The sequence below is a fragment of the Alligator mississippiensis genome, chromosome 11 (genome assembly GCF_030867095.1).
Source record: "Alligator mississippiensis isolate rAllMis1 chromosome 11, rAllMis1, whole genome shotgun sequence".
Taxonomy (NCBI): Eukaryota; Metazoa; Chordata; order Crocodylia; family Alligatoridae; genus Alligator; species Alligator mississippiensis.
Window position 1 is genome coordinate 27,967,487 of NC_081834.1, and position 21,710 is coordinate 27,989,196.

General features: G+C 46.4%; 1 protein-coding gene across 2 annotated transcripts in view; it reads right to left on the reverse strand.

Annotated features, from left to right (window-relative positions):
- Positions 1-9,441: 9,441 nt before the first annotated feature.
- PTPN9 (protein tyrosine phosphatase non-receptor type 9) overlaps positions 9,442-21,710 on the reverse strand; it is a 58,370-nt gene continuing 46,101 nt past the window's right edge. For both annotated transcript variants that reach the window (XM_006265434.4, XM_019477814.2), the window contains exon 13: positions 9,442-21,080. In XM_006265434.4, the coding sequence (XP_006265496.1) occupies positions 20,866-21,080 (215 nt within the window). In that variant the 3' untranslated portion in view covers positions 9,442-20,865. The remainder of the gene's footprint in view (positions 21,081-21,710) is intronic.

Sequence of the window (21,710 nt, forward strand, 5' to 3'; positions counted from 1 at the left end):
TTTTTTTTCTCTCAGTGTTTGTTTTATTTCTCTTTCCCTTCCCCTGCACTTTTTTCAAAAAAGGGAAAAAACTAGGGGAAGTTTGTTGTTGTTTGGAATTTTCTATTTTTTGTTTTTGACCAAAAATCCAGGAAATGCTTCGGGGAAAAAAAAGGATCTGGGGGTTTACATGTTTTAACATAGATTTTTTTCCCAGACAAACAAAATTGGCTGTATACACAACCTGTAAAAGAGATGCTACAATTTGATAGTGACATTTCCAAATGATCTCTCATCAAAATATGGGGAATCACCATTGCTATCATTCTTGTCTTGATCTCTCAGATGAGCAATAACAATAAAATATGAGGGGGGAGAGTAATGATTAAAATAAAAAAGAATGGGATAGAGCAGCCTCTATGTATGGCATGTGGCAAATTGGGGTGGGGACGGGTAACACAGGAAGCAAAAAGCAAAGCAACCAATCAGAAGGAGCACAGGCAAGGAAGCACAAAGCAGAGCAGCATATCAGACAGGGAGCATAGATCTAAGAGCAGAAAGCAGAACAGTAGATCAGGCAGGGGAAGGGGACTGGAGTGGCACTTGGCGAGAGGACAGAGCTAATTAGCAGCACATCCGTCAAAAATGTTGGCCCCCACTTGGCTGCAAGGTATTGATTAGGTTTGCTCCCCTTTACCCTTCTACCTCTTATCTGTTTTGTATATTTCTGTTCCACCTATTAGGCACCTTATATGGACATAAGGCACCCCGTAGGGCTCTGCTACATGTTCAAATTAAAGCTGGATAGAAACCAGCTAGAGTTGTTACACATTTTCAAGCACTAACTTTGAAGCTGGTTGGTTCTTTTTATAGCTGAATAGACATTTTTATGGTGTTACAATTACTTTGTATTTCTGGCTGATATCTATTTATTACATGATTAACCAGTTAATCTTGTGATAATTACTTTGTATTTGTAGCAGGTCTAAATTAATTGTGCAATTAACCTGTGAATTGCATAATATATGTAATGTGTAAGAGGGGCCTAAGTCAAAGAAAGGCAGTGAAGCAGAGGAAGACCCACCCACTTTTTATACAAACTGCTTTTCATGTATTTAGCAGTGCAGAATAGGATCACACTTAGGCACTCAACAGCTATAATAGAATCTGACCCTTATAAGCCCTTTGGACTCAGAGATTGTCTCTCACTGTGGTTGTATGGACCCTGCCACCATAGGGCCCTGTTGAATGAAGTTTCGAGGAATGCTGTCACAGTGCAAAGAGCCTAGGTTTCATCTTCTAAGAGTAAATGAGCACTGCCAGAGATCAGACAAAATGTCCAATCCAACGTTCTTAAATTCTCCCCCAAGCGGCAGTAATTTTTTCTTGGCTTGTATGGAGAATTATTACAGCCTGTTCAAAGCCCTTAATGAAGAATCACTAACACTACTAATTATTTTGGTACTCTGGTGCAGTAGGCACCACAGGAGAATGGAGACCTGATCCTTCCAGACAGTGGGTGAGATGGAATTCCCAACCCACAGGAGAGGAGTCAGGAGGCCAACACCCATTGAATGTTGCAGGCTCAATCCTGTCCATATCTGACAAAACCACAATACTATCATCCTGCCACAATGCACCTTGGTGGTGCTGAGTACTTTCCAAGATCAGGGTCTTTGCTGTCCCAGTTCATGATCCTGGTTTTAAAGAGGATATAAAAATGCTCAAAGTTGTTTCCACATTACATATAAATAAAGTATCAATCATAAGTGAATCTCTTTTTTCAGTCATTCTCCTTCACCCCCACCCAGCCCTCTTCTAATAAACCCTTTCCCTTCCTTGGCAGGTTTTGTTGCAGAAGGGCCTGCCATAAACCAGAGGAGGGGCCTATCTTCCTCTGGGCTCTGGAATAACAACAAAGCCACTACTGCAGTTCTGGAGTGTCCATGGCCGTCCATCCTTGTTCTCCTCATTACATGAGCTCCCCCTTTGCTCTCCCTCTGCTGGACAGGGGTGGGCTGGGAGTATATAGAGACCTGGTCAGCATGGCCTGTGGCCTCCAGTTCTTCTTTCTGAATGCAGTTAAGCCACTTGTTTGGCTGTCTCCAACTGCCCAGAATAGGGTATGAGTCACTGTAGCAATGTGCACCTGCATGGGATGAAAAAGTGTCACTTCCCCTACAGATAGGCATTGTGGGGAAGCTCATTTCAACAGACCCCTAGGCCTTTGGCTTTTTAAGATGCTACACAAACTTTCTTTGCAGAGGATGGGACTTCTTAGAAACCTATAGAGGCTACACATCTTTTTACCCCAGCCAGTGATCTCAAGGCTCCAGAGTAGATTTATTAATCAGAAGCTACACACATAGGTATGGCACCTCCACCCCAAACTGCCAGCTAAGTCAGGAGGGGAGGTGAAGTGTGAAGATGGAAATGAATGACCCCTAACGAGGCCTTGGGTTGAAAGGCCCCTCCAGTCCGTCATCTCCAAACATCTAAAGCATGTCAGGATCTATTCCTTTATCCCTGAAGCAACTGTGGTAAAGGGGTTTCTCATCTCAGCTCCCAGGGCAATGATACCACAGGCTCCCTTGACAGCTCCTTTCATCACTGAACTGTCCTCCTAGTTAGAAGTTTTTCCTCCTCCAATACTAAGCTTAATTTCCCCATGTCTCCCTCAAAGCCCATTACTGCTCATTCTGCCCTTTGGACTAATAAGAATAATTGGCCCCTCTACTCATTAGAGCATCCCTTTATGTAGCTAGAGATAATTATCAAGTCTCCCCTCTGCCTTCTTGTCTCTAGACTGAACGTGCTCAGTCTCCCTAACCTGTCCCATAGGGCCTTATTTTCCAAGGCTGTAGCCATTTTGCTTGATCACCTCTGACTCTCCTGCCAATTTATCTGTCTTTTCCTCCAGATGTGGTGTCTAACAAATGTTGAACAGGATACTCCAGTGGAGGCCTCACCAGCACTCAGCTAATCTGATTACTCTGCCTATTTGACATGTAGCTGTTAAACCAAGCTGGCGTAGCACTTGCTTTATATGGAGCAGCATGTCATCCCCATCACCTCTAGAGCCTTTCCTAGGACCCTGCTGCCTTTTGAGGTTTTTCACTCACCATTCCCTCCCATTCTGGGGCTCTCAGTCTGTAACATAGTGCCCACTATGCATCTGTTCACCCATATATTATCTGTTGGCTTCCATGTGGCTTGGCTTAGGTTTACCTACATCAGTTTAAATTGAGGCAAGGGCCTTTACCTTGGTATTTGGGTGTGTCTTCCTTCACAAACCTTGAACCTGATTTTGCGTCTTGTCACTGACCTGCCATGTGAATCTTTACGGTCCTCCAGTTTCACAGCAGCTGTATGTATGATGGGCGAGTTTTCCACAGCATCTTCCAAGCTGTTAGTGCTGGACCAAAGTGCAAAGCCATTAGAGCTCACGGAAGAACCCAGACCTGACTGAACAATACCCATGAGTGGGCACAATTTTGCTTCATCTCGAACAAGAAAATACTCCCACGGAAGGATCCGTAATTAAGAAGCTGATATAGCAAAGACTTTAGCCAGTGACTTCATTCTTACTGTTAGGTCCTTAGGAATCTTGTTAGCATCTGAGAAAGCCACAGATCAGCTCCTCAGCTGGTTTAAATGGCACCTTTCCATTAGCTTCAAGGAGATACATAAATTTTCAACAAGTCTCTTTTTCCCTAGTGCAGTTAAACTATCAGTGCACATAACACATACAAATACCATGCCAGAGCTTGGGGAAAATGGTGTTTCATTAGTGAGTACAGTAGAAGAGTAGGATCCAGCACACTGATAGAGCCAACTCTTTAATTTTCAGTTTAATAGGATTTTGGCTCCCATGGAGAACTGTTATATCACAGTTTGAGAACAAAATGTTCTTCTTATCCAAGGGGCTGGCAAGAGTATGCTTGCAGGACTTTGGTCCCCACCCCCCTTGATCTAACTTGAACATGAACCTATGACCTAGTGAAGAAAGGAGACTGGCAATAGGGAGTGGAGTCTGGGCATGTCTCTGCTGTTAAAGGCCCATTCCCCTGTGAGCAGTGGAGTAATGCATGCTATATCTGTGCCATATGTGCTACACCCCCAAAGGATGAAACACAGCCACCTTACTGTAGCTCTGGGTCAGTGCTATAAGCTCTCAGTCTTGGGTGCATTAAGGCCAACTAGGTTTCAGCCTTTGACAGGGCATAAGTGCCCACTGCATTCTCCTTGGATCGTGGTGCTTAGAGATATCAACCCAAGTCATGGTCCCAACAAAGTTGTTTTCACTAACCTGTTTGATTCCATCTTGTTAGGAATAGGATTCCTCTTCCTTCCTGGTGCCTGCTGGTAAATAAATCCTAAAATGCCTCAATGCTCAAGACAAATCTGCCATGTGCTTGCCAAACACCTCCATCCAACAAGATCCCTGTATACTTTGCAGCCTTTGTGGCAGTCCAGTGGGTTCAAGACCCTTCTGTCCTATAGGGTGAAATCCAATGAATAACAAAGAGTTTCTGTAAAAGATGATTCTCTGTTCCATCAGGACAGGTGGGCTGTATGTTTATACAATAGCACAATGTATTTTAAGAGTTGAAAGAGGGCCCAGCACATGCAATATACTTTCTGAATAAATCACCTAAGCAGCCATTAAGATGAAGCTGCTTCTGAAATGAAATGTGACAACAGTTTATCATAGAGTTATAGTGTTAGAAGGGCCCTCAGGAAGAAATCTAGTCCAACCCCCTGCTCAAGGCAGGATCATCCCTGACTAAACCATCCCAGCCCAGTGTCTGTCCAACCTGCTTTTAGAAATGTCCAAGGGTGGAGATTACACAACATCTCTGAATAGCCTGTTCCTATGTTTTATCACTCTCATAGTGAGAAAAGTTTTCCTAATTTGCAACCTAACTTTCCCTTGCTGCAATTTAATACCATTAATTGCTCCTTGTCCAGTCCCCTGTGGCCACAGACAGAGGGCCGATCCAAGAGTCATTGGCGCCCTAGGCGAACTGTACCTCAGCGCCCCCACCACTTCCAATATAGAGGAAAAGAAGAAGTCTAGAATTAACTTTTACATGTACTTATTTGATATTTGAAATGAACAATAAAACAATAAAAACATGTTATTGTTTCACACTTTTCATTAACTGTAACACAACTATACTGCAAAAACTCTAATAGAATTTATTATAATAATACATGTACAATTAAAAAAAATCCTCATGAACATTTGTGTAAAAAATTAGAATTTTGATTTTTGTGCTTTCAGTTTTGCAAATTCAAAAACAAGTTCTTTAAGACAAAGTTTTCCAGCTATTTCATGTTCTATCGACACAGTGGCCAGTCCAACAAGTCTCTCTTGCAGCATAGAAGAACGAAGGTATGTCCTTATCAATTTTAGCTTTGAGAAGTAGTGTCACGAGCTGTAAGATGATATAGGAGTAGGAGTTCATCTTTTAGGATGACGTTGACAGTGGTATGCTCTTGTCATAAGTCTGCTTAAGAGTTGAAAAGGTAGGAGTTGTTTTAAAAAAGCTACTATGTTTTACCTGAGTAATTAGGACAACATTGGGTGCTTTTGCAAAACCTTTGATTAAAAGTTGTGTGTTGTTTACACATATATGAGAGTAACATATGAGAATAACACACTTCCGATGGTTTCTGGACTGTTGGGTTTTTTGTCAGAAAAGCATCCAGAAATGGACCGGTTGCTCTAGGAGAGGGTCAGGGATAATTTATTATCTACCTCAGAACCTCCTCCCCCACTTGCTGTCTTTAAATCAAGTCCAGGTGCCTTTCTGGAGAAGATGCCTTAGCTCATCCGGAAGCAATGGCTTTGAAGAGACTGAGAACCGCTAGATTAGATGACCAAAACAGTCCCTTCTAGCTGAAGAGTTAAAGTCAGATTGTGCAGACAAATGACACATAAACACTGCTGTAACTACAATCAGTTTTCACACTGAGGTAAGTTATACCAGTGTCTGGAGAAGACAGACACCAGCATTCTTGAGATAGCAGCCTGCAGTAGACAATACCATAGCATTTTGTGGTGGAGTCCTTAGAAACCTGTCTGCCCCAGGAGTAAAACTGCATAGAGCTGGGGATATTGGTGGAACTTACACTGATGCATTGTTTTTCCAGCTTTCCAGGGGGTAACTACCCTGAAGTAGTGTGATGCACATTGGCGTAGGGCTTTATGGCACACATCCATTCCACATTTACAATGTTAGAAAGACAGATACATGAGTGTAAATGTGTTGTGTGTCCATATTCTGATATGGGATGATGGTACATCTACTGCTTAGTGGCTGAGAGGCTACATGGAAAATCTGAGTCCATTTGCATGTAATACATTCTCACTTCCCAGGGAAAGAGGGGTTGGCAGCATCTTACCAGGGAACAAAACCTTCCTATGGTCCTGGGAGCCTGCAAGATGTTTTGCTATTGATCACATCTATACAATTTTAGAATCATACAAAATTAGGGATGGAAGGGACCTCAGGAGGTCATCTAGTTCAACCCCTTGGTCAAAGCAGGACCAGCCCCAACTAGATCATCCCAGCAAAGGCTTTGTCTAACCAGGTCTTAAAAACCTCCAAGGCTGGAGAGTCCATAATCTCTCTGGGTAACCTGTTCCAGTGTTTTATTATTCTAATGAGACAATTCTTCCTACTATCTAATCTAAACTTCTCTTGCTACAACTTGAGTCATTGATCCTTGTTCTGTCACCTGCCACCACTGAGAACAATTTAGCACCATTCTCTTTGTAACCTCTCTTCAGGTAGTCAAAGGTTGCTATTAAACCCCCTCTCAGTCTTCTCTTCTCCAGACTAAATAAGCCCAGTTCCCTCAGCCTCTCCTCATAAGTCATATGCCCAGCCTCCAAACCATTTTCATTGTCTTCTGCTGGACTTGCTCCAGTTTTTCCACATCCTTTCTGTAGTGGGAAGCCTAAAACTGAACACAGTACTCCAGATGTGCCCTCACCAGTATGTTGAGTAGAGGGGAATAAACACTTCCCTTGACCTGCTGGCAACACTCCTACAAATGCAGACCAGTATGTCGTTAGCCTTCTTGGCAACAGAGGCACACTGTTGGCTCATATTCAGCTTACTGTCCCCTGTAACCTCTAGGTCCTTTTCTGCAGAGCTGGTGCCCAGCTAGTCAGGCTCCAGCCTGTACCTGTGTACCTCAGGTTAGCAATGGAGGAACTGGATCCTGGGCATGGAGCTTCAGGGCAGTTGTGTTGTCTGCTACAGCATTGTATATAGGAGCAAGCTGATGACTGTGAAATTAGAAATGAAACTCACTAAAGTAGCTCAACAAATAGGGCAGCCAGCAAAAAGTCAGTTAGAGGCATCACACAAAGCAGCACTCTGAGTCATGGTGTTGCTTACATTCAGGTCATTCTGTAACACACCACAAAACTGAAATGCACCTGGTGGGGTAGGGGAGCACTTTCAGGCTCAGAGAATGGATGTGAGAAAGGCTCCAAGGGTACTGTGAAGAAAAGACTTGACCCAAGGCTAAATGGAGCTGACTTCAGTTGGCTTTGGGTCTGGGCAGAGGATGTGATGGGACATTGCACTGTAGCACTCTAATCTCGCATATCAGGTGTATTATAAGGCACAGAGCCAAAGGACTGAGAATGATGCCTGGGGCAACTTCCTGCAATTGTAACACCTGGATGGCTGTGGTTGTCAAGAGGAAGGAAAACACTTCCCTCCCTGCTGGGGAGAGTTAGCTGGAGGGGAACACCTGTTAGGAGCTGTCGCCTTTGCAATGAGTGTGGCTCCTTCCCAAGGACTTGGAACAGTTGCCTCTGCAGCACTCCTCTGTTCCGCTCAGCCCTGGGAGGTGCTGGATGCTCCCAGCTGTCCCAAGGCTGCTTGCGGGACCCTTTCATGTGTCTTAGTCTCTGGAACATGGACAATTAGCCTTGAAGCATGCTGAAAACACCATGATCCTCTCAGCTTCCAGCTGAACAAACACTTGCACTTTTATCTTCACCTGCTCCACATTTACCCATTGCATATGTTTCAAAGGGACAGTGTTTCCACTTGAGCCTGGTCAAATTAAACCCTCCCTCCCCCATAAACAATTGATAATTGTGGTGCTTAGTGTTAGTTGTATTACAGCAACCTCTCACTCCAATCCAGGCCCTATTGTGCTCACTGCTGCACAAACACATGGCAAAGGACAGCCTCTGCCTGGAGAAATCCCCATACCCAAGGCAGACAAAGGGCAGGAAGAGAATCAGAGATGCAGAAAGGGGAAGTGACTTGGCCAAGGTTACACAGAGGGACAGGGCCATCAGAAATGGAAACTGTGTCTCCCGAGTCCCAGTCCAGGGCCTAGTCCTTTGGGCTGTGCTATGTGTATGCTTGGGGTAACTGGTAGGGAAGGGAGCTGAGTTCAGGGACTGCTCTGGCAACAGCCAAGTGGAGCTGGGTAGATGCACCACCTGCTCAGCCACAACTCCAGGAAGGTCCACTCCCACTTTCTGAGTAGTTGGGAGACAAGTGCTTCTCATCATCTCTCATGATATGGACCCACCTCTTAGAAGCAGGATCAGCTCTGGGGTTTTTCTTCCTCCTGAACATGGTAGCTATTTAGGACAGTTGGTCCATACAGGAGGAGCCGTTCAACCCTGCCTCCATGCCACCGTTCTCTGTCAAGGCTTCTCTCTCTCTCTCACTGGCTCCAGGGTTTTGAGCGTGTTAGTCCCAGGCCCCCTTCATTGCATCAGTCAGTGTTGCCAGTTCTGTGGCCTCAGGTCACTTTGCAGGTCAGCTCTAGCCTCCTGGCTATTTGCCACTGCTTCTCTAATATTGGTATCCACCTGTACATTTGACCAGATTTTAATTCACCCTGGTGAAACACAGAGAGAATGAAGCTGTACCAAGAAGTGTTTGAATTTACTCAGCTGCAGATGATCAGGAAGAAATCTCTGGTAACCCAAAAAGTCTGGGCAGAAGCACAGTGAGCAGGTAATGGCTGCTGCTGAGAGGGCTATAGCAGCTTCACCACCACGGCAGAAGCAGCTCTACCAACTCCAGATAACCATGGACTGATGGCAGTCTACAGCCTGCCCCACTCTGTGGGGTGGAAATAGATCTTTTCATCTCCACATGTCCATCCTGGAGAACAGACTACCTTCACTCTCTCTGTGGAAAGTTAAGAGGGAACGTGTTCAGTTTCTCCTCACCATGCAGGTAGACTCCTGTACCCTTTCTTGGGCAATACCTAATACTGTCCTTGCTAGTCTTCCAACAAGCAAAACTGCTGCTGGAACAACCTCCTGGGTGTGGTCTTCAAGCCATAGCCCATCCCTCTGTCTGCACTGACTTCCCTACAACCTCCAGCAGATGCTCACAGTTCACCCATAGGAAAGCCAGGAGCAAACAGTGCAGCAAATAAAAACCCTCAGACAGATGCACAAAGGATATTTAACCATGGAAGGTGTTTTATTAAAAACAAAATGTACAATGTTATAAGTGGAATAATAATTTATTGTGGAGCGCACCATTCTGCTCATTGCATCAGGCACACGTGTCTTTTTGATTGCAACCTGTTACTTCCTATCACTGGACGTCAGTGTGTAGGCTTGTGCCTATAACCCCTACTTGGTAAGACATGGACCAAGAAACAAGATCATATTCTTAAAGAAGTCAACTGTGTCTCTTTCCAACCTCCCATCCCCTCCCAGCTCTTGCAACTTTCCTGATCCCTTTCAGTCCCTGTCTTGCAGACTTGTTAGCACATAGCTGGACATAACTAGGAGGACAAGTCTATTTAGAGGCTGGATAATACATATCATGACATCTTAGGAAGCCTTGGCTTTCAAAAGAATCATTCACTGAGCTACTGAATACATTGAATCTACAAATGCAATAGTTTTACATTCATACAGGTGACAGACATGAATTGTGTTATTTAAACACGAGTGCACAGAATTCTACCCTTCTCAAGCTCTTGGCAAAGCTGCTAGGAATGCACAGATCTGAGCTTCTGTGGAGTTTTCCCCTCAAATCCAGCAGAGATAGTAACATGAGAACTGTGTATCTGATCACCCTGGTATTGGCACCTTGGCTGTAATGCTGATGAGGCTTCCAGACTGGGAGGAACTTCCCAAGTTGCCAGCCATCTCAGCAGCCCTGATGCACTACAGCAACCCAGAGGCTGCATGATGGCTAAGAGATGGTACTATGTGGTCCCAGTTCTACCTGCAGAAGCTGGACACTTTTGCCTTAGGGCAGACTTCCGACTCAGCCAGCACTACCTCTTTTCTGCTCCAAGAAGCCTACTGACTCACAAGCAGGGATCTTGGTTTTCTCAGATTTAAAAAAAATCCTGAGTTTTCAGTTAAAAAAAGTAACCCCAAATCCACATTTTTCCATGATTAAAATGAAACACCGCTACATATATATAAGGGCTTAGTCTACCTGTCTGTGTGTCTGTCTGTTTGTAATGCTTTTGGCCAACAGTACAAGTGCTGCTGAGAGGGTGGGCGGAAATTAGCTTTACAGGCCTAGGCTGCGTGGCCCCAACTTTGCTCTGCTGCTGGGGAAGTTTGTGGCAGCAGTGAACATGCCCTGGCCACCCAAACAGTGGGGCTTCTCTCTGTCTCCCTGCCTGATGGCAAAGGGAGGGATCATGGTAGCAGTGCCACCCCCCCGCCACCTGGCAGGGAGGGGGAGGCAGCAGACAGGGAGGGAGGAGGAAGGGGGATGTTGGGGGTCAGACTCGAAATGGTGGGGGTGGGTAGTAGGGCTGGACACAGAGTGGTAGGGGGGGAGCAGGACTGGACACAGAGCGGCGGGGCGGGAGGGGAAGCAGGGCTAGATGCGGAGCAGTGGGGGTGGGGGGGTCGTGGGGCGAGACATGGAGCAGTGGGGGTGGGGGGCACAGGGCCAGATGCAGGGCTCCTTCCCTGCCTGCCCCTCCCATCATTCTTGATGGGCAATTTGCTAGTATCGATATATTAGTGACGTTTCGTTTAAATCACAGAAAAATGTGTATTTGGGGTTACCTTTAACTGAAAATAGCGTATTTTTTTTAAATCAGAGAAAACCAGGATCCCTGCTCATGAGGGTTTGTCCACTGCCATGTGGAGAAGAACAGACCCTCATGGATTTCCCGCTGCCCCTTTTGAGAGCCAGCTAGTCCCCCAGGCAGCCTGCCTATGCAGCATTCAGCAGCACCCATCCTACAGCTGGTGGATGGAGAAGTATTTCTTCCAACCATCTTGTCTGACGGCCAGGAAAGCCCAAACTTCCTGCTGCGTTGGTAGTCAACTAACTCATGAGTCATCCACACAGTAAGTGCTGAGTTATCTCTGGTGTAACAACCAGGAGCTGCTCAGTTTCTGCTTTCTACCATCAGGGCCACTTATAGGAAGCAAAGGATGCTGGGAGCATTTCCATCTCACTAGCAACAGGGCTGGTTCCTGGAAGAGGGAGTAGTGACTGGCACATTACTGCCTAAGAAGGTGTGGACTGCTAGAAAGGGCTGTGGCCAGCTAGAGAAAGGGCGTGCAGCTGCTCTCAGGGACATGAATAGTACAGGAGGGCGAGTCCTACTCTGGAACCAGCTGTCCCACCTGTTTCTAATGGCTGTACAAGCTGTTCTGCTGAGCTCCCTTCTGACCTTGTTAAAAAGAACAGTTTGCAACAGAAAAACTCAATGTCTTTCTCCCCATTTTGCTCAGATTCTTCCAACTGGCAAGAGGGATCCATTAGATGGGGAGCAGAGACACAGACAATTTCCATGTCCACTGACATCCCCTGCAGAGAAATAGCCATGGCAGAGCTCCACACGTAGCAGCTAGAATGAGCCATACCCCAGCACCCACTGGCTGGGGCTCAGAGGAGAGGAGCAGGCTTTGATGGGTTGCCCATAGAACAACGATGTGCAGGAGAAAGCTCTCGGACGGTCCAGGTTACACATTCTTGAAATTAACTGAAGGGAAGAAGGGATTTTTTTCCCCGCCAGGGCCTTGGTGCCTAGCTCCTCTCCATCTTCGCTGCAGCACATGGGGTTGTTGCTGACTGAGGATTAGGTTTGTAGTGATCCCTGGTCAAGCCATTGACAGCCAGTCATTCCTGTGAAACCACCACAATACCTAAAGCTTTGTGGTATCAACACCCCCCCAGAGCCACACACAACTCACTGGCACTCAAGAACACTTGAGCTTCACGATCACAGTGGGATGAGAACTGATAGGTCTCCATAGTCCCTTGGCTCAGAGTCCCCCCAGCAGTACCCTCTTCAAGTGGTCTTATTCTGCCCATAGCTCCTATAGCTTGCAAAGCTCCTGCAGGCATTCTTGGGAACTGTGCTTCTATGTAAAAAGGTAGAAAACCACCTATATGTTGAGAAGCATGTATGCAAACATGCACAAGTACTTTTGAACATGTGTCACACCCAAGGTACACACCGATTTGCACCTATCAGTGCAAATGCTCGAACCCAATTTACAACATGTCTGGCACAAGGATAAATCAAACATGAGTGACATGCTTGTGCGTATCAGAAAGTCAGGGCCTCATACACTAGCCTACAGGCCTGTTTCTCTCCTTGAGGTGAAAAGTTTTAATCCAAACACCTATATACCCACATGGGCTACTTTCCTACAGAAAACATCCTTTCCCCCCTACATATGTCATTCCTCTCAATCAGTGACTGTTCCCTGGGCAAACTCCCCCTGTTGCTCTCCCCAGCCTCTTTAAAGGCCAGCTTGGAAACATGCAGCATTTGCAGAAATGACACACACAGCACCTGTGACTGTAGCAGTAGGCGTATGTGAAACCCAAAGTATACCTTAAAGAAGTGGGAGTTGATGATGACCCGTTCAGATTCAACCTTCATTACTGCAGTGCTTTCCTTAGTCTCCCCACAGGTAAAAATGGAATCAAATTGGGGCTGACCCACTTTGCAAAGTGCTTTGACATGAATGGACAAATGCTATGTAAGAGTGAGCATAATTTAAAGGGCCAATGCTTTTAAGGAAAAAATGTGAACATAGGGAGGGGTAAGGTTTTTTACATCCGAGAGAGAGAAAAATAAATTTCCCAGTTTCATTTAACGTGTGTGAAGAATTCTTCTTTTCTTTCCTACTGGTATGCAATCAAATCTAAGTGAGGAGGCCTGAGTGACATAACGTTAAAAGCACTTTAAAATTATAATGCTTTACAGCCAATGTGCATGAATTAAGTCATCTGTCCACTCTATCCCATGACAAGTGAAGGCTGAATGAAGATAATGTTCCACCCATTTCATTCTGGGTTAGAAGCACACAGACAAAACGTTTACACTGGATCAGCTGAGGGATGCTCCTGAGTGGACTCTCACCTTCTTCCCCCTTTTAAAACTGCTTAAGGTTGTATCTGTCCACACCCAGGGGGATTCATATAAATAATCTGGTCCACTTAGCTTGATCTATTTCGTTTATTTTAAATCTGTACACTTATAATTCACAATAGAGGTGCCTATCTGGGTTAAAGTATCAACCTGGAATATGATCAGTTCACATTGGGAGTTTAAAGTATGGTTTCTCCCAGGACAAATGCAGCATCTGTTTGTCACCCTCTAGTAATAGGAATTATCAGGCTGACTCAGACTTGGGGTCCGATGGAAGCAGTTTCCTGCCTCAGACCATGACCAGCACCTGGTGTTTCATAGGAAAGCATGAGAATCCTAGAGCTGGCAGAGATGAAGGTAGGATATCCTATGTTCAGTCTCTCACTGACTGCAGATAGCTAGATGTTGGCTTGATCCCTAAAGCAGAAGTTTTAAGTTCCTGTCCCAAAATTGTTGTCATTGTTAATTATGTCCATGGATATTCTTGCAATCCATATAAAAAACCTCTCCCTTGTAAAACACTATTAAATTCTTGGTCTCAATAACACCCCGTGGCAGCGAGTTCCACAGTTTAATCACATGCTGAAGTGAGCAACTTTCCTTTGAGCAGACTTGAATTTGGCATCTTTCAATTTTGTTGAATGTCCCCTTGTTCCTGCATTGTGAAACTTGGGAAAAAGCAAAGCACACATGCCTCTGTAGTACATTACGACTTGGCCATTCAAATTCTTCTACAGTGAATGCAAGCATTTTAGTCTTTTTTTTTTTTTTTCTTTTTGAAATAGAAGAATCAGGCCCAGTTTGAGTCTTGCGTATCCCTCTTCCTAAGCAAAGTAGGACATCTCTTTAGAAATGGATCTATTCTGTGCCAGTGATTCATAGATTGACATAGCCTCCTCTGGGTTGGTTTTTCAGTTATGTTTCCATTTTCAACTTTGGGTGAGAAGAATTGGTTGACAAGAACGTACAGGCACCAAGTCTCAACTTGCAGGCTGTGGTCAGTTTCCTGCAGGCTTTGCATACTTCTCTCACCATGGTACGTTTCCTGCACAAAACTCTGACTGTACAGATGACACTTGCTAGCCACTTTGGTGCGGCTCATCCATGTGTAATAGGATAACATGGCTACCCTTGCCTAACTCTTGAGCAGGATGCTTTTCCTGTACATAAACTTCTGACTCACTCCACCCTGCAGTCCTACAAATGCATCATTCCACATGGGAGTAGTCTTGTTTTAGCTTAGCAGGACTATTCGTATGGAGAGAGGCACTGGCATGCATGAGAGTTTATTGGGGCACCTTGTTAGTAGGAGGCACAGCCATAACAGAGCTACTGATAGGGCAATGGGACCCAATACTGTATTAACAGCAATGTAGCATCTAGGCAAAGGCATAGCTGGGCAGTTCTGGGCCCTGGGCCACAGCAACATAGAGGACAGTGGTTGCATGTTGAATTAAGAAGGTGGAAGCTATTTTTGTCATCCCCCCTCCGCCCACAAGTTAGTGCTTGCTCACACACCTTAGTTATGCTACTGGGTCCAGGGCTGGGAAGCAGGAGAGTTATACCAAGTTAAATGTCTGTGTCCATCTTGAGACAACTTTTCACTGAACGCGAATACGATCTGATCGGCTTTACCACCACCAAGCGGTGAGGCCTACTGCATACAGCTGCTCTGAGGTAACAGCCAGTGCAGTGGACACTGCCATACAAAACAAATATAAGTGCTACTAGGCTAAGTAATCAATCACCTGTCCATGCCCTTAAAACTGTGAAGTTTTCCCTACCACTTGCTTCCACCTTCTTCATTCAAGAGGATCTCAAGACTCATGCTGTATTTACGAACTGGACTTCATCTTGGTCAGTCAGCCTGAAGTGAGAGTTCTCCCTTTCCTTTTTGATCACACCTGGGGAAGGTGGCACCAACCACAGCAAGGAAAAATGGGCTTAAAAGTTTCTTGTTTTGACTCAGCTCCAAGCACTTCAGTAGCAAAACTCCCATTGAACAGCAGGGCCAAGATTTCACTTAAGGTACTTTTTTTTTTTTTTAATTACTAACAGCTTTCCCAAGGGAGGTTGTGAGGCCTAATAGATAGGATGCTAGCCTGGGACTTGGGTGATCATTTGTTTCATCTTACTGGCTCATCAAGACAAGTGCTGTCCATCTCCATGCATTACACATAGTACATACCCCCAACAGGGCCCTGATCTCTGGGATGGATTTTGTAGTTGCTAATGTCTTTGATTAGTGACTCCTCACAGCATGCACTGGATAGTGCCCCAGCATTACTGCCTTGGCCTGTATTGGTATAACCAAGGGACAGACACAAGCCCAAGACTGAGTGTCCCTGAGGCTGTTTACTGTTTGCACTTATTCCTTCCCATTCTTCCCTGTCCCTGCCTCTTGTTCGCTCTGCCTCTAGGATGCTGCCAACACTTGGACTGTGCTGTGCTGAATCTAATGAGATCCACCTTGTCTGGCTATTGGGCTGCAGAATAACACTACATCTCTCTGCAGGGTCTGAGCACCTAACATTCACCTTGTTCTTTTTTATACAGATCAGGATTGGAGAAAGGAACCAAGATTTGCAAACAGCAGGTGTTGGACACCTTAGAGGGGCAACAAGCTGGTGAAAGGAATTCTCAGTGTCTGTAGTACCTTCGCAAGTGGGGTGGGGAGAATTAAAATATACATACTTTACTTATACATGCAACTACCCCTACATTTAAATAAGGTTAGTAAAAGCAATAACAAATATCAAGCAAAGTGGTTATAGCAGACACTGAACTCAGTGGTTGAAGGGACATGGCTGACACTTCCCAATGCAAGTGAGTACAGCATTAATACATCTTTGTGCATTTGTATCTATGTGCATACAGAAGCACACTTGCACTGAGGAGAGCTGGTGTCATCAGTCCTGTCCAGTTATTTTCATTATAATCTGAGCAAAAATATGTGGATGAGCTCTCACATGACAGGTATGAGAACTTACCTCCTGGGTGGTCATCAAGGAGGGAATGTGTGCATGGAAATGACATGGAAAGTTTAAAAAAAGAGGGGCCAGTTCACAGATCTAGGGAGAGCGGGGGGTTAAAGATCTGACCCTGGCACCTCCCTTTTCTGTGCCTCGGTCCATTCCCATCCATTTTATCTTTAGGCTGTGAGCTCTCCAGGGCACTCTGGATAGGACCCAAGACAATAAAATTCCAGTTTGAGTAGGGACCTCCAGATACTAATAAAAGGCCAGATCCATAGAAGGGAATCTGGCAGTAAAGCGGGCACTTAAATCTGAGTGTGTCCCCTCTGACATCCCAGCTCATCTGCTACCAACTCTGAAGCTACAGCTCTTACTGACAGTAAGACTGTGCCTCTGTCCAGAACTGCCCCAGTCTTGTCAGAACAGAGCAGCTTGGTCTCCAGTACACACCTAAGTCTAATCAGGATCCAGATAGATGTCCTTCTTCCTAATCCTCCTGATGGCATCACGCCAGCAGACATTTTCAGCATACGCCCTCCACACCCCAAAAGGACCGAGATCCTCACAAAATGCAGTGGCAGCTGCCACTAACTCAGATATAAACAAAGAAATGGTTCAGGGAGTGGACCCTAGGGAGTTACCCTCTCATCCCACCCTAGTACATTCACCACAAACCACAGGGCCATGCCCTCGCCCCCCTTGTTTGCTCTCTCTGACCAAGGCATCTTGATTTCTTGCCTGCACAGCAGCACAGTATCAGCAGGACAGGTGGAGAGGGGCCTGCTGTAGAACAGCCTCTAGCCTGCTAGGTGATGAGAGATGAAGGTCTGTATCTCCTCAGGGAACTTGAAATGAGTCTCCCACTTCCTGGGCAGCTGCTGTAACCAGTAGGCTATTTTTGGAAGAAGGAGGGCAGCGCCATCCCCAACTTCTTTACTTGTGCTTTAAAGATGGAGCCCTGCTTGGTTCACTGGAAGAACAGGCACAGGTGCCTGGCTTCAGGACAGTCCAGGATTCCCAAGTGGACAGAGGTACTTCTCTGCAGCCCGGAGCTGGGCACGTAAGCTGTGGAGATGGCTGGGTGTGTGCACCTCCCCCTGCCATCCTCAGTATTTCCTGTTACCAGGCAGTAGCCCACTGACTATCCGAGGTTCTGTTCTATGGTACTTCTCTTTCCCAGCCAGCACGCAGGGAGCTGGGGCACTCAACACAGGGTTAACGATTCCATCATGGGGGCTGGATACCTCGGCACCTAACATTTTGTTCCCAAAGTCCTTTACTGGCGCTAGCTCAATTTAAATAACAAGTGCCCAGGATCCCCCCAATGTACTCTATCAAATTTAAATCCTGCCACATGCTGGTATTTAGCATGTGAAGCGATCTGTAATTAATCACATAATTGAGGCTTTTGTATTAAATTACAGAGTGAGTCGGCAAACTTAACCTTCACAAGACGCACAGATTATTTTTGCCAGCCATCCTCTATCCAAAGCTTGAAGATGACAATGGGCCTTGCCTGCATCTCTTGGGGGGGAGGGGGGGGGGGGGAGGAGATAGATGTGCTAGAATTTAACTGACCAATTACTGGAAGGAGCACTAACTTACTTGAAACACAAAGCCCACCCTCTGCTCCCAGGTGGACTGTCTGTACCCACTCCTTCAGGGAAGGTTGCTTAATACAAAGAGAATTCAGGACTTGGGAGGGGAGACTCATTTAACTGGGATTGTTTCTTGTTGGCAGTAGCCCCAACCCATGGGCCTTACAAGGGATCATCCACACAAGTACTGCACACACAAGAAGCAGAGTCTAACAATGCATAATGAATGCACTTCTAACCAACAAGAGCTACCTGCATTTCCTTCACTGACATCAGAACAGCCATGCATGAAGCACTTGCATTCAGTTTGAGGCCTAATGAGAAGCTCTTCTCTGACCAAAGCTCTCCAACATCTAAGTTGGCACCCCCTGAGAGTCTGATCCTGCCTCCACTGAACTAATGGAAAGCATACCTACTGCCTAGGAAATGATCTGCTTGGAGGCACGGAAGCGGAAAGGGATCTTGGAGTCCTAGTGGACTCCAAGATGAACATGAGTCGTCAGTGTGACGAAGTCATCAGAAAAACTAATGGCACTATCGTGCATCAGCAGGTGCATGACAAACAGAACCAAAGAGGTGATACTTCCCCTCTATCGGGCGCTGGTCAGACCACAGTTGGAGTACTGCGTGCAATTTTGGTGCCGCACTTCAAGAGGGATGTGGATAACCTGGAGAGGGTCCAGAGAAGGGCCACTCGTATGGTTAAGGGCTTGCAGGCCAAGCCCTGTAAGAGACTAGGGCACCTGGACCTCTTCAGCCTCCGCAAGAGAAGGTTGAGAGGCGACCTTGTGGCTGCCTATAAGTTCATCACGGGGGCACAGAAGGGAATTGGTGAGGCTTTACTCACCAAGGCACCCCTGGGGGTCACAAGAAATAATGGCCATAAGGTAGCAGAGAGCAGATTTAGACTAGACATCAGGAAGAACTTCTTCACAGTTTGAGTGGCCAAAGTCTGGAATGGGCTCCCAAGGGAGGTGGTGCTCTCCCCTACCCTGGGAGTCTGCTAGAGGAGGTTAGATAGGCATCTAGCTGGGGTCATCTAGACCCAGCACTCTTTCCTGCCTACGCAGGGGGTCAGACTTGATCTACTGAGGTCCCTTCCGACCCTAACATCTATGAATCTATGACTCCCAATTACATCATTGCCTACTGGAGACGAAGCCAGTATTTGGTCTAAATGGGGGCATTGGGCCCATGACATTAACCCCCCTCCTCCTTCTGTTGTCATCCACAGTCCCCTTCTCAACCTCCTCCCTCTGTTCCCATACTGCTACTTCAATGAAGCTAAGAGCACTGGTCATCTGTTGGTGTATTTATATGTCAATACAAAAACTGCATCACCATACGAGAGCGAATAGGAACATTTATAGTTATTTCTGGCTCTGATCAAGTTCATGTTAAATACAAAACCAAAAAAACCCCCAAAACAAAACAAAAAAAGATTGTAAAAATAAGAATATACACATTTAAAGAGCTTATTACAGTATAAAATTACTGAGGTCCACTCAGCTGCCAGCCTCACCTCCTGGGGCGGGGAAGAGGGGGGCATGATAGATAGAGATCCCAACAGCACCTTAAGAAGGCTGGGGTGGGACATGGGCTCAGCACTGATCCCTGACAGACTGGGTGCTGTGTGGAGGAAGGGGACACCAGCTACTCTGAGGTTTCTGATTTCCCTACCTTCAGATGGTTTTGGCTTTTGCTTGGCGCTAGGAGCTGCCACCACTCGCCCTGGTGAAGTATGGCTGAGACGGGTGGGACTCTAGAAAAGCACAAACTCCAACTGCAGAATATTACTGCCATCAAGGAAAGCCCAGTAGTTCTGACAGCAGCTTGCACCCTCTGCCCTGCAGCACTTCGTACCAACTGGCCTCCCTGGAAGCAGGGGGGAGCCTGTCCCAGGGCAGCAACATCCTTTTGTCACGGGGAAATCTGCAATGCCCTGCTCCTGGGAAAACTGGCCCACCCCTCTGAACCAAAGCAAGACAGGCAAGGGGAAGAGAGAGCAGTTGCACAATAGCAAGACAGGTCATGTTAAGCAATCCCTAACAGCCTCTGGGAAGAAGGATGTGCCATGTGCCCCTGGCAGCATCTCACCAGCTCACAGGAGTGCTAATTCCCTGCACAGCACCAGTCCAACAAGAACATGCTGGTATGATATGCACCCTGCTCTGTACACCAGTGTGCATGGTTCCTGGTGAGTGCCTGCATCCCTAAAGTTGTGTCCAAGGAGTGAAAGGAAAGGAAAGAGCCAGTAACATCGTTGCACTGTTACCACTGCAAGGCTATCACTCGTCACTCGAGATCACAGCAGTGAGACAACATTACAAGACTGAGCCCTGTGAGCTGCTAAAGACAGGCGCGCTCATATATATGTATCTATATAATACGTATGTAGGATAGACCCGAACACATCAAGGATATATTATATACACACATACATACAGACACTCACGCTTAGTGGCAGGTAAGACTGAAGTACATGCCTTTTCTAAACCCTAGGCAAGGGTGGTACTGGAAATGGTTTCTAGGATGGATATTCAAGTCAAGCCCTCTCTATGGGCATTTCAGGTGGTCCCATGGAAAAAAAAATAAAGACACCAAGGTGAGAAGTAAATCCTCTTCCCACTCCTCTCTAGTTACCCCTGGCAAGTGGCAGCCATGATTTGGTTTTAATAAGGCACAGTTCAATGGCAGGTGCTAAACTTTAGAAACATGAGCTGCTAGTCAGTGGCTACTCTGAGACAGGTTATAACCAGCTAGCCAAAGAAAGGTCAACAACGGGAGCCTTACAACAAAGGAGTCTGTCTCAGCATCACTGATGGTTGCAACCCAAAGGCTCCGCTGAATTTGGACTAGTCATGAGGAAGGTGGGCTGATCGTGATTGACAGAGCCAGTCCTTGCCATCAGGGGTGGGGGCCCCTTGTCCTGATTAGCTCTTCTCCTGGCCTGTTCGCGTGTGGTTGGAGGGCAGCAGACCCTCGCGCTGAGCATGCTCGATGATGGACGTGTAGCAGAAATAGTACTGCTCAGGGGTCTGGATGCTGAAGGCTCTTTGCGTTCTCATCCGCATCACCGTCTGGTGTACGTTCAGTGTGCCCACGTCCTGGAGCTGCGAGAGGCAGATGTCCAGTGCGCAGAACGTACCTGGGGGTGGAAACAACCAGCTATTCCAGCCAAATGCCTCGCATGCATTATCAGGAATGGCTACCACCCCAGGGCACTGCACCACAGGACTTCTGGGCTTCCAGTGACAGTCAAGCCTAGGTGCCTTAAAAACATCTGCACCACTGAGGAGACTTCCTGCTTGTCTTCCACCCATTAGCCCAGAGTTCCTGCAAGGAGGAGGAATTTGTCCTTGGAGGACAGGTGGGGACATAAGGCTGTGGGACGACATATATGACCATCATCTACACTGCATCAACCTGCCCAGGAGCCACATCCCAGGAGCGTCCCCAGATAGGGGGTTAATGTGCACATCAGGACCACAACAGTAGTGCTGCCTTGCCTTAAATGATCCAGGTTCAGCTCCTAACTCTGCTCTCTGAATCCCAGCACTTGGGATGGGTACAGGACCATGGCTTCCTCAGGGAGAAAAGTAACCTCATATCCTTGGCCATGATTCCTCCTGGCTCCTTAAGAATCAGGTCTGACCATGCCTGGAGGGAATCACAATCAGACTCAGAGTACAAGCAACCCCATGGACAGGAACCAAGGTGGATCTCAAAGAGAAAGGGGCAGGGGATGCAAGGATTCCTGGTGGGGGGTCTGGAGAGC